At 43.4% G+C, this 18,973-nt stretch overlaps 2 protein-coding genes across 2 annotated transcripts in view; both read left to right on the top strand.

Annotated features, from left to right (window-relative positions):
• OTUD7A (OTU deubiquitinase 7A) overlaps positions 1-18,973 on the top strand; it is a gene marked incomplete at its 3' end in the record, with an annotated part of 187,371 nt that overhangs the window by 113,614 nt on the left and 54,784 nt on the right. The gene's annotated exons all lie outside the window — the stretch shown is intronic.
• Positions 15,381-16,460, top strand: LOC309802250 (melanoma-associated antigen B4-like; the record flags this gene model as incomplete). The annotated part of the gene is made up of 1 exon (XM_082617682.1): positions 15,381-16,460. The coding sequence occupies exon 1, from the start codon at positions 15,390-15,392 to the stop codon at positions 16,458-16,460; it is 1,071 nt and encodes a 356-aa protein (XP_082473808.1). The 5' UTR covers positions 15,381-15,389.

Raw genomic sequence — 18,973 nt, 5'->3', positions numbered from 1 at the left:
CTGTTCTTTGCTCAGAAAGGACAGGGTTAAAGTAGCAGCTGATTAGGGGGCTCTGGCTCACTCAGGCCGGGTGGGGGAGAGAGGGGTATGGAATGTGGGGCAAGCATGCAGCGGCAGAGACCTGCATGACGTTGCACCAGCCTGAGGCGTGCCATGTGTTCTCCCGGAGAAGTTGTCCCTAGATCACGGGATCCTGGCAGTGGTGGGCTGCACAGGCTACTGGGAGGGGAGGTGTGGATAGTGACCTGTGCTTGCACACAGGCTTCTTGGTGGATGCAGCAGCAGCCTTAGTGTCTCATGCCCATCCTGATGTCCACGCTGATAGCCACAGCTCATGCCTGTCTCTGGAGCTTATTTAGGCAGTTCTCTGAATCCCCTCTCCTCACGCACCCCGAAACAATGGACTCTTGCCTCTTAGTCAGTTCCAGACTTTTTCCTGGACTCCCTCCCGGCTAGCTGTGGCACACTAGCCCCCTTCAGGCTATGTTCAAGTAGCCAACCCCAGTCCTCTCCCTGGGATCTGAACTCCAAAGCCCAAGCCTCAGCTCCTAGCTCCCATCCATCCCGGCCAGCGGGTGAGCAGACAAGCCTCTCAAGCTGGTGAGTGCTGGTCAGCACCAATCCTCTGTGTGGGAATCTCTCTGCTTTGGCCTCTGCACCCCTGTTGCTGCGCTCTTCTCCGTGGCTACGAAGCTTCCCCCCCCACCCACCCCACGTCTCCCCCAGTGAAGGGGCTTCCTAGTGAGTGGAAACTTTTCCTCCTTCACAGCTCCCTCCCAGAGGTGCAGGTCCCATCCCTATTCTTTTGCCTCTGTTTTTTCTTTTTTCTTTTGCCCTACCCAGGTACTTGGGGAGTTTCTTGCCTTTTGGGAAGTCTGAGGTCTTCTGCCAGTGTTCAGTAGGTGTTCTGTAGGAGTTGTTCCACATGTAGATGTATTTCTGATGTAGTTGTGGGGAGGAAGGTGATCTCCACGTCTTAGTCCTCCACCATCTTGAAGGTCTCTCTCTACATTTTTAATGTTTCTTTTCTAACTTCCTAAGATGAATGCTTAATTCATTAATTCTTAACCCCTCTTCTTTTCTCTTATAAGCATTGAAAGTTATTAATTCTCTCTGATTATTTTAGCTACATCCCACAAGTTTTGAAATGTAGTGTTTTCACTATTATACAGCCCCCAAAATTTTTCTAATTTTCACTTTGATTTATTCTTTGACCCATGAATTATTGGAACTGTTTCTCAATTTCTAAATATATGGAAAATCTTTGAAATATTCCTAGTTACTGTTGTTATTGACTTCTAGCTTAATTGCTCTGTGGTCAGAGCACATGGTCTATATGTGTACATACTTTTGATTTATAGCCCAAAATATGGTTCATTTTTTAATTTTCCATGTGTGCTTGGAAAGAATATAGTCTTCTGTTATGACTGCATTGTTTTGCATATGTCCATTTTGTCATTAACTGTATTTTTCAAATTTATATATCTATTTTTTATACTTGTTCTTTTAATTACTGAGAGAGATGCCTTAAAATCTCCCATTATGATTGTACACTTGTCCGTATCTTCTTTTATTTTTATAGATATTTAATCATGTCTAAATCTGAAGATATGTTATTAGATACAGCAACTAAAGTTACATATTTATGAATTGAGTTGCTTAACATTGTGAAGTGACTATTTAACTCTAGTCATGCTTTTTGCCTTTGATATTAATACAATTATCTTAGCTTTCTTTATGTTAAAATTTGCACCATTTGTCATACTTTAACCTTTAGCACTTTGGATGCCTATGTTTTACATGTGTCTTTTGTAAACAGCCTGTGGTTGCTTTATTCTTAAAATCAGTTTGACAACTTTTATCTTTTAGTGAATGCAGTAATTTTTAGTGTAACTACTATTTATCCCTGTTCTATGTGGGTTTTTTCTCCCTTTACAAGCCTTCTTTTAAATCTTCTGATTATTTTTTAATCATTTTATTCTTTTCCTCTACTAGTTTTGAAGGTATACACTCTCTATCTGTTATTGAGAGGTTGCCTTAAAAAAATCTAACATGCATATGAATCACATCTCAGATTAATCAACATCTTAACCTATGCCCAGATAATACCAAGAGCTTACACTGGATTCATTTTATTCACCACCCCTCCTGATTTATAAGTTAGTGTCATTTATCAATACTTTAGTTCTGTGTTTTTAATCTCATCAGACATTATTATTATTGTTTTATGCAGTCAGTGTTCATTTAGAGTTACCCATATATTTACCATTTCTGTTTCTCTTCACTTCTTCTTACATATTAGATCCTCCTTCTATTTAAAGTTCATCCTTTAGAATTTTCTTGGATGAGTGTCTGCTGTGTAACTCTCTCAGTTTTTATTAGTTTTAAAATGTGTTTGTTTTACCCCCATTTTTGAAAAACATTTTTCTTAGAAATAGTATCCTAGGTTACCAGTTATTTTCATTCAGCACATTGAAGACATTATTCTATTGACTTCTGTTTTCCATTGTTTCTTTTGAGACATTAGCTGTCAGTCTGCCACTCCTTTGAGAATAATCTTTTTAAACTCTGCTCTAAGATCTTTTCTTTGTCTTTAATATTCTGCAGTTTCACAAGGATTTGATAAGGAACATATTAGTTTTGTTTGTCTTACTTGAACTGTCTTAGCCTTATTAAATCTGTGAATTTATTTCTATATATTTCTTCTGGAAAATCCTCAGTCAAAATCTCTTCACTATTGCCTTGGCCTCATTTTTTTCCAAATTTCAGTTAGACAGTGTTAGAACTTTTCAGTCTGTTCTTCTTGTCTCATAACCTCTTTTACGTATTCTCTCTCTCTCTTTTTTCCCCTCTTAGTTGCATTCTTGATAATGTCTTCTGACTTATCTTCAAGTATATTAATTTTTTTCTTCAGTGATGTCTAATCTGTTATTAAACTGATTCTGAGGTTTTTTTTTTGCGGTATGCGGGCCTCTCACTCTTGTGGCCTCTCCCGTTGTGGAGCACAGGCTCCGGACGCACAGGCTCAGTGGCCATGGCTCATGGGCCTAGCCGCTCCACGGCATGTGGGATCCTCCCGGACTGGGGCACGAACCCGTGTCCCCTGCATTGGCAGGCGGACTCTCAACAGCTGCGCCACCAGGGAAGCCCTGATTCTGAGTTTTTTATCTTAATTGTCATCTTCCGTTTTTAACTTCTATTTTTGTTTTCCAAACCTACCTCCTATTCTTTGGTCATGTTCTGTTTCATTCTTTTATGTCTTTAACATTTTAAATATACTTGTTTATAGTCTCTAGCTGACAGTTCTTAACCTCAAGTTCATAGATATCTATGAATAGCTGATTTTGTGTCTGTGGCTCTTACAAAGCTTGTTTCCTGTTAGGTTTGTAATTTGGGGTTGTGAGCAGGGCATTTATCTGTGGGAATCTTGTATGGTCTGTGTTGAAAGTGTACTAAGTGACGTTGAGCGATATATTTGTTTGATCGTTTTTGCCAGACTCCCAAGGGAAATTACCATCCTATAACCAACTTTTATGGTAATTTCTTGGCTTAGGGGTTCCAAGCCACAAATCAATTTTAGCTCAAATCAGAGCCAAGTTAATAGTTACAACATTTCTGGAAGAAGTTGTTTTTGGCTTTCTTTTTTTTTCTCCTGTGCTAATCCCAGTCTAGAAGAGACAAATGTACTTCTTAGCTTCCTTTGGCAGTAGGAAACTTACTTCTAATCCTTGGACTCAAGGAATAGTTTTTGAGGGTCCTAACTTTATGTTTAGGGAAGTAGGGAAGGGGTCCTCAATCCCAGTTCCCCACATCACAGGCCTCAAGGCCTTTTTTCTGGTTCTCGTGTAGTGATTAAATGGGCAAAATGTCTCCACCCACAGGTAGTTGCAGGTTAAGAGCATATTTCTAATTTCCATTCCATATTTATTTTTTGGTCATTAGGGATTTACCACACTTTATTTCAATCTTAGATATATGTTTCAAAGGACTGTTGACACAGAGGACTTTTATTTTCTCTGATCCTTTTTTCTCTTTAAACCTATGTCCTCCCCCTTGCCTCAGAGATGGGGGCTTCTCTCTTCTAACATTGGATGACAAAGCCTTCCTCTCCCACTTTCTTTGCTGTTCTACACACATGCACACAATTTAAAATAATTTAGTATTTTAAATTACTTTTTGTTAAGCCTTACAGAGAAATTGAGAATAATTAAATAGAGAATAACAAAAGTAAAAATCATGGGAGTTTATAGGGATGTAAGAAATAGTTCAGAGTGTTTAGAGTCATTTTCTTTGGTCCCTTGGACTTGGTACCTATAAGGCTAGCTGAGTTCCTATTCCTCCCTTATATTCCTAACAGAATTCCTTTCCCCTTACACCTACTCAACTTTTTTCTTTAAAGTCTCTTTCTCCAAATACCACAACCTAAACAATGAAGGTAGGCAAAAAAATTGTCATGCTATTTGCAGACACCTACTTGATTCAAGAGTGTAATTTGCATTTCCAGTGACCCCTAGACAGTGCTTCTCAAGCCATGTGTACCGAAGGGCCACTTTTTTTTTTTAATTCCCAATGTGCTATGAACTGATACTTCTATAAAATTCAATAAAAGTACTGCAGCAAAATAAAATTAATAAACAGGCAATCATTTTAAGTGGCCAGTGGTACTGTTGCCTGGGTGAAGTTTGATGGTGCAAGGAGGGTGATGAGGCAGGGTCACTCTTGGGTTGGGGTAGGGAGGAATTAACCAAAAGTGAACAAAGTTGTGAGTCAATCAGAAAATGAACAAGGTTCACCTATGTTCACACCCAAAGAAATGGTGAACTGTCTTCTCTTTCTGGCATTCACCTCTCAGAATCAGATGGCCATACTCCATTATGTGAAGCTTTGGATGAAGCAATGAGGTGAAACAAGTAAACAAGCAAAACCTCTAAAAAAAAAAATACTGCAGCGAAGCCCAGTAGAAGCTCCTAGATGGCTCCTCACCTCCTTGTGCACCAATGGACCTTACTGAGCAGCACCAGGCAGTCCGCACAAAAAGAGCTTCCTTTTCTTAGATGTTTCCTCTGTGAATGCGAAAGCAACCCTGCTTACTCCCAAAAGGACCTTAGTATGTGAAGGTACTTTTTAAGCCAAAGGGTATTGGTTCATTCATTCATTTACCGTTGGTTTATTTGTAAATACACTCCTTGATTTAACCAAGGGTTTTGGACCTGTTTTAACAAAAACACATATACGATCCTTTCTATACGTCAAGCCCTGTTTTAAATGATTTCCAAATGTTAAATAATATATTATTCGTAAAAACTCTATTAGGTCAATACTGTTACTATCCCCATTTTTCAGAAGAGGGGATCCATACACAGAGAGGTTAGTAACTTGCCCAAGGTCACACCACTAAGAAGCAGTGGAACTGAGATTTGAACTCATGAAGTCTACCCCCAGAGTTCCTGCACTTAACCACTCTGACAGCTGCCTCTCCAAGCCCTTCACTATCTTAGACCCTTGGGTCTCAGTTCTTCAAATACAGATTTTCCAAAGCCCACTTTATGGGTGAATAATTCATTCCAGCATCATTGTCAACTTTGGCCATTATTACATAAAGCTCTGAATCAAGGATGATCAGGTCTTCTGTCTCCTTTGTGGGAAGAGTGATGATTGATTAGCATGTCTGCCTTGAAAAGGATGGTGATTTATGAATGTTGTCTGCATGGGTGTGAAAGGGCATGGACATGTTATGTGTCAGAGGAATCACCTGTAAGCTTCAGGGCTCTGTGCCTCTGAAAAAATAAAACATTATAACCAAACTGTTAAAATTCCAACTCATCTATTGAAGAGGAGAAAATTTCAGTCCAACAAGTATCAGTTAGGTTCAGTCCAACAAGCATCAGTTAGGTTCCCCCCAAATATGTTTAACTGAATTCAACCAATCTTTTAAAACTTTAGACAAGTGAGTCAATTCCTTTACAAGTGAGGAATTGTCTTTGGCCAGAATAGAATGTCTCCACTCATATGTGTAAAACTCTGGGACAGACTCACATGGCATTCATTTTCAAATCTACGGAAAGTTGTAAGATTAGTATCTATAAATCTTGCACCAAGAATCACCAATTTTCAGTTTTGTCACGTTTGTTTTATTTCTCTCTATATATGTGTGTGTGTGTGTGTGTGTGTATACATATACACACATATATATAAAAAACTTATACATAAGTATATAAAACTTTTCCTGAACCATTTGAATCTGTATTGCAAATATGTATCTTCTGAAAATTCTCCTATAAAACCAGAACACTATCACTCCTAAGAAAGATAACATTCACTTAATATGCTATCTAATACAGAGCTCATATTCATATTTTCCCAATTAGCCCCCAAATCTCATTTTTAATTTGTTTTTCATTCCAAGACCCAAAGTCTCTATGTTGCATTTGGTTATGGCTCTTTAGTCTCTCTACAAGAATGTCCCATATCTTTTCTTTTCTTTTGTTTTTTGTGCTAATAATTTTTTGAGTCCCAGCCAATTATTCCATATTCCATTCCTCTATAAGCTTGCTCTGCCTGGACACTGGTGATCCCAGAGAGTGGGGGTGGGAGGGAGACAGAGACCACAGGGGAAGGAACATGGGAGAGAAGGAGATAATATGGTTTTGATGTGGAAACTAGAGGCAGAGCCTTGTGCACAGCACACATTTTTCAACATTTAATGGTATATTAATGTTGCTTATGACATAACTTAAAAGACATTATCTTCGTGTTATATAATGAAAAAGTTACCAAATTCATGTGGTGGTCCCTCTGGGGAGGGAGGAATGAGAATGAAAATTGGGGAGGCACATAAAGGGAACTTAACCTTGATCTTTAGTGTTGTTTTCTTTTATTCAGTACATTGAAAGGCATGAGCTGAAGCAGATTATGACAGAGAGTTGGCATTTGCTTGGTCCTGAGGGATGGGAGTATTGCTCTCAGCCCTTTTCAAAACTTCCAAAGAAAAAACAGAATGAGAGAAACCAGCAAGAGAGAGCAAGAGCATACCGGAAAGGGGGACTGGGTGCCCCTGGTCTCTCCAAAGAAGCCTGGTAGAAGGACTGGTCTGCGACTTCATACACACACACACACACACACACACACACACACACACACACACATATTTTGGCTCCGCTGCACGGCATGTGGAATTTTACTTCGCTTGAGCTGCAGCTCTGCTACTTGGTGAAGAATCTGTTTTTTGAAATGATAGCGGCTCAGAGAAGTTAAAACTGCTCGCCTCAAACTCAACCATGTCCGACTGAATTAGACCAGCTTTGTTCATGATCTGATTTTGCCATGGGTGAGAGGGCTCCTTTAAGAGTCAGTGCACCCTGGGCAGGTTTATTTCTCTCCCTGAGTCTGTTTCCTTGTCTGTAAAATGGGAACATGCACCCCACACAGAGCTGGCGGGTGTACCGTGGGTCCTGCTGTGAGCAGGAGAGACCCTAACACAGCCTGCGGGAGTTCTACCTTTCCATCCCACATTTTTATACCCCCCACACAGTAAGTCTGGGGGCAGGACTGGCAGCTCCGCAGTGTCCTGGGTGAGGGGGAGTGGGGACCCAGGCACACCCCCCTTTCTCCTCCTCCCTCCTGCCCTTGGCTGGCAGGTCAGTGCTGCCTCCACTCGGGTATAGTGTGGCTGTAGATGCACCCAGTGACACATCCTCACCCAGCATCATCCAGGGCAGCAAGGGAGAGGCCCCATGTTCCCTTTTGAAGGGTGACCAACAATTTCCCAGTAGCTGCCCAGCACATTTCCTGTTACATCTCATGGGCCAAGTGGCAGCCTGTGGCCACGCCAACGCCCGTCCCTGCCAAGGGGCATGGAGCTGCACAGATTGTCTTGAACACATCAGACTTGGCTCTCCACAGGGGCAGGCAGGGAATCTCCTCTCACCTGAGAAACACCAGACAGATTGGGGGTTTGTGAGTAAGAACGGGAAGTCGGTCATAAATGCAGACCACAGGCCTCATTAGCATGTCCCCTCCTGCTCCCCCCATCTCCCTGGCAGGCCCCCACCCCCACCCTGTCCGCTGCACCTACTGGCTCTTGCGAGTAGCCACTGCCAGCTCAGATCCCATTCAGAGAATGGATGGGGTCCAGCCACTTTCATATTTGATGTGTGGGGCTCTTAGGTGTGACAGCCACTCTGTTGAGTTTCATACCTTATAAGCAAGAATCTTGTTTTCTTTCACTTCGTGGCAACCCAGTTTTCATTTCTCCCAGCCTGGTTATTTATATAAAGGCTTTATAAAAGTAAGGTGAAACAGGTTGCTAATTCACAGTCTGGAAAAAAGAAAATTACTAAGTGCAGACATGTTGTTTCTAATTATGTCTCTGACCAGCCATCCAGGGGCACTGTCATGTGAGGCCCTTGATTGCATTTCTCATTTAGCCTTAATAAGATGACTTGTGCATGGCGAGAATTTACCAATTTGTTAGCATAAGCATCAGTGTCTTCATGTAATAGATGCTGGTCTATTTAATTTTGTAATGTTAATTTTAATACGTTCTCATTTAGAATTAAGGGTACCATTATTTTATATTAATAAACCCACTTATCATTAAAATGCAATTACTGAATCTTAGTCAAAAATGCACTGTAGAGCTGATAAGTACCCCATTTAAATGAAACCCTGGCAAGGTTTATTATATTAAACTTTGTTAATGTGGTAATCTGTTAGGCTCTGACTCTCTGACTCTGAACTAAATGTACTTTTGAGGGCCTTAACTTTCTAGTATTACTTGCAGTTCTTATCCTTCATGTTTCATTATTTATTTACTGAAACAATAACACCCTTTATTAAAATGTATTCTTAATAATGACAGATGGCTTATTGTAAATAATGTGATGCCCCTCCAACTGTTCCAATCCTGTTAGTATTATTCTTTCCTAAAAAAAAAAAAGTTTTAATTACTTTCACAACTTGTTGAAAATAGGTATCATAAACATTCTCACTTGATTGAAATTTCACAAGGAGTTGAAGGCCCTAAGAGGTGACCATTAGATTTCATTCCCAAATATGTCACTAGTAATTTCACATAACATTAGAAATGTAAGATAAAACCATTCATAAACTGGAAGCAATTTTACAAGCAATTTTAATATAACCTAGAAATGGTCAGGATGGAATTAAATTTTCCAGCCAGCTCTGTGTAACCCCCTACACTGTTCATCCTGATCATTACTAGGGAAGAGCTGAATGGGGATGATCCCTTTCTAGGACAGACATACAGTGAACAAACTGCCATACTAAGGTACCATTATGGATGGGATGTTTGTGTCTCCCCCAAATCCACATGCTGAAGCCCTAACACGCCCCCTCCATGAGATGTTATTTATAGATGGGGCCTTGGAGAGATAATTAAGTTTAGATGATGTCAGGAGGGTGGGGCCTCATGATGGAATTAGTGTCCTTCTAAGAAGAGAAAGAGAAACCAGAGTTTGCTCTCTTCCTGCCATATGAGGACACAGTGAGAAGGCGGCTGTCTGCAAACCAGGAAGAGAGCCCTCGCCAGCACCTTGCTCTTGGACTTCCAGCCTCCAGAACTGTGATCAATATATTTCCACTGTTTAGTCCTCCCAGTCTATGGTGTTTTGTTATAGCAGCATGAGCTGACTAAAACAGGTGCACACCCAGAAGAGGAGAGAGGGAGAGCCAGAAGTCATTTGAGTCTCTTTTGTAGAGGGCTAGCTGTACCGGATGCCCGGGCATGGTAGGGAATGTGGAAAGCTCATTGCGTATCTCGACTATTAGCCCATCACTGAATGCCCTTTTTATTTATTTATTTATTTTTTTGCTTAATATATCTTGAAGGTTTTTTATTGTCAGCACATGGAAACCCATCTCATTCTTTCTTTTTTTTTAACACCTTTATTGGAGTATAATTGCTTTACAATAGTGTGTTAGTTTCTGCTTTATAACAAAGTGAATCAGTTATACATATACATATGTTCCCATATCTCTTCCCTCTTGCATCTCCCTCCCTCCCACCCTCCCTATCCTACCCGTCTAGGTGGTCACAAAACACCGAGCTGATCTCCCTGTGCTATGCAGCTGTTTCCCACTAGCTATCTATTTTACATTGGGTAGTATATATATGTCCTTGCCACTCTCTCACTTTGTCACAGCTTACCCTTCCCCCTCCCCATATCCTCAAGTCCATGCTCTAGTAGGTCTCTGTCTTTATTCCTGTCTTACCCCTATGTTCTTCATGACATTTTTTTTCTTAGATTCCATGTATGTGTATTAGCATACAGTATTTGTCTTTCTCTTTCTGACTTACTTCACTCTGTATGACAGACTCTAGGTCCGTCCACCTCACTACAAATAATTCAATTTCATTTCTTTTTATGGCTGAGTAATATTCCATTGTATATATGTGCCACATCTTCTTTATCCATTCATCCGATGATGGACACTTAGGTTGCTTCCATGTCCTGGCTATTGTAAATAGAGCTGCAATGAACATTTTGGTACATGACTCTTTTTGAATTATGGTTTTCTTAGGGTATATGCCCAGTAGTGGGATTGCTGGGTCATATGGTAGTTCTATTTTTAGTTTTTTCAGGAACCTCCATACTGTTCTCCATAGTGGCTGTACCAGTTCACATTCCCACCAGCAGTGCAAGAGTGTTCCCTTTTCTCATTGTCAGACTGAACATGGTCTGGAAAGCCAAAAGCATATCATGGATTAGTTTCAAGGGTCACAGTGGTGTGGCCTGAGTTAACTCTGTTGAAAGTGTCAACAGCGGTGAGGCGAAGCTGACAGCCCGCCAGGAGCAGGCAGGGGCAGGGCATCCTCCTCCACCACAAGACAAACATGTTGACTCTTGGCAGGAGTCCCAGGTGTGGTGTGCAGTGGCAGCCTCTGCATCAGACCTAGGAGTCCTTCCTTCATTGGCCCTGTGTGGTGGCAGTCACCGTGTGCAGTGCAGCAAGGGGTCCAGGCAGCAGTGGTGGTGGTCTGAGAGGTGCAGCCTCAACAAGCAGCTTGATTCCAGTTAGTCTCATTGGAGGATGGGCCCTCACCATGCCCGTGGACAAGACTGACCCAGACAGTTTGATGAGCATGTGTGATTTCTCATCACATTTCCTGGCTCCAAAAAAGTGTGTCTTTAATCTACCAGTCTGTAGTTTTCCAAGTAACAGACCCAGCGAGTAGGCCAAACAGCCCAAGGGTCAGTAAAGATATAACAAACTTCCTCCAGGGAGTGCTGGCCAGAGCTATGAGAACAGCCTTGAGCCCTGCCCACTGGACAGAATGACCAAGTCCACTTTGGTATCTGCAGAGCTGGCACTGGGACCACACAGCCACCATGGTCCAGCCACCACTACCAGGCTCAGCTTAGCTGATGCATCAGTGCACAGCCCAGGCATTCAGGAGCTTCCGTGCGTCCAGGGCCCTGCTGAGCCAGCAGCTCTGCTTCAGGCTCAGAGTGGGGGATAGTTTCTTCCAGAGGGGCAGCTGCCACTTTTTCATGTAAAACCCAGAGGCTGCTGTGACCAGGCCTGCTGTGTGCTTGAATACACCATTTGCATCTGACGAGTGATGCTCATTGGGCACTTCTCACCTTGTTTTGCACTGAAGCTGAGTTGACCACCCCAAAATGGGAATATCAGGCCAGGGTCACCGGGCCTCCACGGGGGAGGTGTCCAGTTTTGGCCGGAGTCCAGTAGCAGGTTAATTGCAGCTTTCCCAAAGGGATGAACATGGTAGCCATGTCAGGGATGTGACAAGTCTGAAACCCCAAGGGGCACTTCTGGGTGGATGCCGCCTCCCCTTGCCAGAGGTTCCAGTCATCAAGAGCACTGGCCACAGACACTTGGAACTCAAAGGGCCCCAAAAGTAGCAAATATGCCCAGAGTTTGCTGGACCACTTCCAACATAGCCTGATAGGCTGGCTCCACTCACAGGAGGCTGATTTGCAAGTTGGAGGTCATAACAGACCAACTAGAATGCCCAGCTGAGGCATATTGCACCTTCAACCCAGAGCCTAAGGAGGAACCTTCTTTTGGCAGTGGGGTGTGGGGGCTGAAGATACAGCAGTTTTCCTTGACTGCCAGAGGGATTGAGCGTTGCGAATCCCCAACAGCATCCCAAGGGACTTGACTTGGCAAGGAGGCCCCTGAATTTTTGGGGGACTTAGCCACCACCTGGCTGAGGTGTGATATCACACAGTCCAGGCCCCAAGGCTGAGCTTCTGATGTGCAGGCCAGCAGTCACCATCTACAAGGTGAAAGCTTGGACACAGTGGGTAGAGCCCTCACATGCAACCCTGACCCATCCACGAGGAGTAAATGGCAGGAGCATTTTCCCCATTGGCCCTTCTCTACCTGTGACTCTTCTGATCAGGAGAATTCCCTCTGGCACTTATGGGATGGGATGTCCATTCATGTGGACTTAATCCCTGTGGTACATTCAAGTGTAGAAGCAGCAACAAGGTTGCCCTGGATTAGACCCAAGGGCACTACCGCTCACAGGATCCCGCGAGCTTCCGTTCCCCACTATGAGCATACCCAACCCCCCATCAGTTGAACTCAGATGCCCCTTCCCCCTGTGACTGTGTGGGATGGTGACTTTGGCACCTTTCTCCAACAGAGCCATAAAAGTTTGAGCTCCTCTCCTCCAAGAGGTGTCCCAGCTCACTTGGACAGATACATGTGACCTCTGGTCCTCCTCTGGGGCAGGGAGACCTGGGACCCATCCCTACGACCTTTCATGAAAGCAGCTGATATCAGGGTAGAGAAGTAGGGAGGGACCAGGAGGTTCAGAGGGAGAGAGCCAGGTGCAGTTCTTTCACATCTGAGCACTTTTGCAGTTCAGCCAAATGAACTTTCCATGGTCTGGTCCACCAGAAGCCCTGTATCAACTTTGGGGGCTCCTTGGAGTCACACAGGAAGGGAGTGAGCATCAGCCCCCATTCAGCCCTACCTCTCACTGCTTCACCTCTAAACAGTTGTTGATAGGACAGTTAGGCCCTTAGTCACTGGCCCTTTGCCTATCACCTGGGTAAGAGAGTTCCCTACAGGATCCTAGGGCATCTTTTCCCATCTCCTAACCTAGCCCAAGTGGTCCCATGTCCTGTCTCTTTTAGAAAGCCCGGTCTCTGTTGGAATCTCATCCCCATCTTCAGAACTACCATATGACCCAGCAATCCCACTACTGGGCATATACCCTGAGAAAACCATAACTCAAAAAGAGTCATGTACCAAAATGTTCATTGCAGCTCTATTTACAATAGCCAGGAGATGGAAACAACCTAAGTGTCCATCATTGGATGAATGGATAAAGAAGATGTGACACATATATACAATGGAATATTACTCAGCCATAAAAAGAAATGAAATTGAGCTATTTGTAATGAGGTGGATGGACCTAGAGTCTGTCATACAGAGTGAAGTAAGTCAGAAAGAGAAAAACAAATACTGTATGCTGACACATATATATGGAATTTAAGGAAAAAAATGTCATGAAGAACATAGGGGTAAGACAGGAATAAAGACACAGACCTACTAGAGAATGGACTTCAGGATATGGGGAGGGGGAAGGGTAAGCTGTGACAAAGTGAAAGAGCAGCATGCACATATATACACTACCAAACGTAAGGTAGATAGCTAGTGGGAAGCAGCCACATAGCACAGGGAGATCAGCTCGGTGCTTTGTGACCACCTGGAGGGGTGGGATAGGGAGGGTGGGAGGGAGACGCAAAAGGGAGGGGATATGGGAACATATGTATATGTATAACTGATTAAATTTGTTATAAAGCAAAAAATAAAAAATAAATCTATGTAATCTACATGGAGGCAACAATAAGAATTTCCTGATTGACTTAGGAAAAAGAAGTCTCAACCAGAATAGTATGTTATGCGTATTTGTGAGGCACAGATATTGTAAGAATATCGATTTTCCTTAATTCATTTACAGATTTAGTACCTTTTCCATAGCAGCTGATGACAATCAAACATGGGCTACTTTTTCCTGTACCCAAAATCAACCATGGAAACATTACAGAAGAAATAAAGAAAAAACATTAACAAACGCGAAAACACAAAACTAAATAATCCCTGAGGGACAATAAGTCTCCACTGAACTAGAACCTGAGTGTGGGCAGGTAGGGGGATGCCCTGAATTCGAGACAGGTCTGTAGCCTGCAAGAGAGGCAGATGACAGGATTGATTAGAGAAAAGCCTTTAAACTTGAGCCCTTGATTCTTCCACTGTGCTCTGGGACCATGAATCTCTACTGCTTCACTGAAGGAATCTGAGGCAGCATTTCAGAGCCCGCATGCCAGGAGCATGGGACACCAAAGATTGGGCTGGATGTGGCAGTATGGTCCACAGGCTGTGAAATAACCATCTGAAGCTTTGTTAGTGGATGACGACTGGCCTTTTTAAATGATCATCTTAATAGACTATCACACACGGACTAAAAGAGAAAAGCAAGTAACACAGTACTTGTACAAAAGGACAGAAATTCATTTCTGAACTTCTGGGCAATGCCCCTGATGTCAACAAAGAGAGACCACAGTGAGAACTGTCAGGCTAAGGTGCCCCTTCACTAACTCCTCTGGGATTCTGAGGGGCATGGTTGGGGACAGGGATGGATTCATACCAGAGAAGGAAGGAATCGCAGGCCCTGCCAGCAGTCAACGTGAGGACCCTGAGTGAGACCTGATGGGCTCCGAACCACAGAAGAGAGTCTCGCCTCCTTTCCCCTCAGCTCATCTTACCTGCAGCAGCCATCTCTGGGAGGCTCCAGGCAGAAGTGTCCAGGTGAGATGTGCCTGCACTTCACACCAGCAGTCTCAGGGAGTTGATGTCTTTGATGTGAGGCCTTGGCCTCAGGTCAGCAGACGGGAGGTAGCCCAGCACCTACAGGGAGTCAAGAGAAGACACTGAGAGAGGATTGAGAGCAGCATCCACCATAGAAGAGGGGGCCCCAAAGAGCCCTCACTGTCAGTCTCGGGGGACCCAGGCATGGCTGTGAGGCTCAGGCCCCCAGATACTTCCGGCTGGGGGTGCCGACAGAAATGAGAGCCAAGGTGTGACGCCTGCTGACTCAGCTCAGCAGAGGGAAAAGTCCCAGGACCTGCCAAGAGTCAATGAAAGGCCCTCGTGCCAGGCCTGCGGGAAGCTCCCCTGGAACCACCCCCCGCCACCTCCCGTCCCGACCGGCCCCGCCCCTGCTGTCCTCCTGGAGCCCAGATGCGCATGACCGGATGTGACGTCCTCCTACACACGCGGTGGGGGCGAGGCCATTGTTGAGAGCTGCCGTCCGGCGAGGGTGAGCCGCAGGAGGAATCCCATGTCTCTTCAGGTGCCCTCGTTGCCTGCCTTCCTGCCCACACTCCCGCATGCTGGCCCTGACCTGTGTCAAAATGCCTCGAGGCCGGAAGAGCAAGCGCCGTGCCCAGAAGAAACGCCGCCAGGCCCGGGGGGAGACTCAGATTCTCAAGGGTGCCCAGGCCACTGAGGCGGCGGCGGTGGCAGAGATAGAAGAGTCGCCCTCCTCCCCCGCTTCTGTTTCTCGGGGTACTCTCCCGAGCTCTCCTGCTGCTGGCACTCGCCAGGAGCCTCAGGGAGCCCCAGCCACGAGCTCTCGTGCTGCAGGGGTTTCATGCCCAGGATCTGAAGAGGGTGCCCAGAGCCAAGATGAGAAAAGTGCAAGTACCGCCCAGGCAGCACCTTCCATTCACAGCACTTACAGAGATCGTCTGACCAGGCAGGCCAAGAAGTTGGGGCAGTTCCTGCTGGATAAGTACAAGATGAAGGAGCTCATCTCGCAGGCAGCACTGCTGGAGGTGGTCAACAAGAAGTCCAAGAAGCACTTCCCTGAGATCCTCAGGAGAGCCTCTGAGTGCATGGAGCTGGTCTTTGGCCTCGATCTGAAGGAAGTCGACCCCAGCAGTCACTCCTACGCCCTCATCAGCAAGCTGGGCCTGCGCAGCGAGGGAAATCCGAGTGATGAGTCAGGGCTGCCCGTGTCCGGTCTCCTGATGGCTATCCTGGACAAGATCTTCGAGAACGGCAACCGTGCCACCGAGGAGGAGATCTGGGATTTCCTCAATTCATTGGGTTTGTATGCTGGGAGGAGCCACTTGATCTTTGGGGAGCCCAGGAGGCTCATCAGCAAGTATTTCCTGCAGCGGAAGTATCTGATGTACTGCCAGGTGCCCAACAGCAATCCTCCGCACTGTGAGTTCTTGTGGGGCCCGAGAGCCCACAATGAAACCAGCAAGATGGAAGTGCTGGAGTATATGGCCAAGATCAATGATACCGTCCCCAGGGCCTTACCAGATCTCTATGAGGAGGCTCTGAAAGATGAGGAAGAGAGAGCAAGAGTGAGAGCCGCGGCCAGGGCTGCAGCTGTTGCTAAGGGCAGAGCACGTTCCAGGGCCAAGGCCTGCAGCTCCTCCCACATGTAGGGAGGGAGGCCGCAGGTAGATTGCTCACTTTGTTTTGAAAGAGAGCAGTCAGGCTCCTAAATAGTGCAGAGTAGTAGGGGTGGAGGGAACAAAGTATAGATCTCATTTATCTTCCTGTTTTACACTAGTAACTTCTATATATTATTTATTGATTTATTTAGGTTTTTTCAAATGTTTTCTTTCTTGTAATAGTGTGTTTTCTTAATACGAATTCGTGAATGACATTGCTTGCATACTTATTGCTGTTCAAAGAGTTCTAAAGTTACAGTTTTGGTATATATAAAAGAAATTCACGACCATCTATATTTTCTGTATGATCCAGAAGTAGAAAACATGGCAGTGCAATAGAGATTTTCATGGAAATGTGAAAGGCGACCACAGAAAATATTTAGAAACAAAAAATGGAGAAAACAGAGTAAAAGGTATTTAATTCGTAGTTTGCCTTATTTCTTTGAAACTTTCTTTTGGTAGAAATAAAAGATACTTTGACTGATTTAGCTCAAAAAAAAAAATAAAAGAGTCATGTACCAAAATGTTCATTGCAGCTCTATTTACAATAGCCAGGAGATGGAAACAACCTAAGTGTCCATCATCGGATGAATGGATAAAGAAGATGTGGCACATATATACAATGGAATATTACTCAGCCATAAAATGAAACGAAATTGAGCTATTTGTAATGAGGTGGATAGACCTAGAGTCTGTCATACAGAGTGAAGTAAGTCAGAGAAAGACAAATACCGTATGCTAACACATATATATGGAATTTAAGAAAAAAAAATGTCATGAAGAACCTAGGGGTAAGACAGGAATAAAGACACAGACCTACTAGAGAATGGACTTGAGGATATGGGGAGGCGGAAGGGTAAGCTGTGACAAAGCGAGAGAGAGGCATGGACATATATACACTACCAAATGTAAAATAGATAGCTAGTGGGAAGCAGCCACATAGCACAGGGAGATCAGCTCGGTGCTTTGTGACCACCTAGAGGGGTGGGATAGGGAGGGTGGGAGGGAGGGAGATGCAAGAGGGAAGAGATATGGGAATATATGTATATGTATAACTGATTCACTTTGTTATAAAGCAGAAATTAACACACCATTGTAAAGCAATTATACTCCAATAAAGATGTAAAAAAAAAAAAAAAGAAAAAAAAAACTGTCCAGAACTGTGAAGATCCTACTCTGCTTGCAAGCTAGCTAGTTAGCCCAACACAGGTTCAAGGATGCTGGCAAAAGACATGAGACTCCTGGATCAGAGACAGAGGACTTCATCACTCACAGCATAGCAAGCAGCACGAGTTCCATGTTTACGTCAGTTTCCCTTGCCCTCCAAACCCCATGGGTGTTGCAGAAGCAGGGATGGGGGGATACTGTGCACACAGTGGATTTGTGTCCAAGCTCAGATCCCCAAGCTTAGGAAACCCCAACACAGTCAAGTCAGTTGAAAATATAACAGTACTAAATGTGTATACACCTAAGATTTAGCCTAAAATATATATAAGACAGACTCGAAAGAGAAATAGACAAATCTAAAATCAAAACTGGAGATTTTTAACAGAATTCTCTTGATAAATGATAGAATCAATATCCAAAAAAATCATTAGGGATTAGATGAACATAAATAAAGAGCTTAACCTAATTTACATATATACCACATGGCACCTACCAATTGCAGAATAAATATATATTCTTTTCAAGTAAACAATTTTCCAAATTGACTACATGGTGGGACATAAAGTTTGTATCAATAAATTTCAAAGGATTTGAAATCATTCAGAGTATGTGCTCAGACCACACAATGAAATATCCCTCTTTATCTCATGTCTTAATAATGTCTACTTCATCTGATAGCAGTAAAACTTTACCAGCTTTACTTTTGCTTATGTTTGAATGATACATCCTTCTCTACCTACTTACTGTCAAATTTCTGTGTCATTATATTTATGGTTTCTTTTGTCAACAGTATATAGCTGGTTTTTAAGGAGGGTTGACAGTGTCTTTTAATTGGAATATTTAGTCCATCCACATTTAATATAAATGCTCTTTTGGTTTAAATCTGTTACCTTGCTGTTTGTTTTTTGTTATTCTGTTTCTATTTTCTCTTTCTTTTACTCTTTTGAATTATTTAAGGATGTTTATCATTGTTTTCCCCTCTACTATCTTGTTAGTTATACATTTCTTATTATTCTTTTCATGGTTACCCTAGAGTTTACCACATGCATTTTTGAGTTATTAGATTTATCTTAAGTTAGCACTTTTACCTCTTTCTGGTCAGTGTATGAACCTTAGAATTTATGTCATTTGTTACACACTCCCATATTTTGTGTTGTTGCTGTCATGTGTTTTAATTCTACATATAATTTAATCCCCAAAAGCCATTACTAGTATTACTTTAAACAATCAGTATTTACCAACATATTTGCCCTTTCAAGTCTCTTTATTCCTTTTGTATATCCTGCCTCCCACAGAGTCATTTTCCTTCTGTCTGGAGATCTCCCTTTAGAATTCTT

The sequence above is a fragment of the Mesoplodon mirus genome (assembly GCF_964341445.2).
Source record: "Mesoplodon mirus genome assembly, chromosome: 4".
In the NCBI taxonomy this organism is placed as follows: Eukaryota; Metazoa; Chordata; class Mammalia; order Artiodactyla; family Ziphiidae; genus Mesoplodon; species Mesoplodon mirus.
Note: the sequence above shows the minus strand (reverse complement) of the source record. Positions and strands in the feature narration are given on the sequence as shown.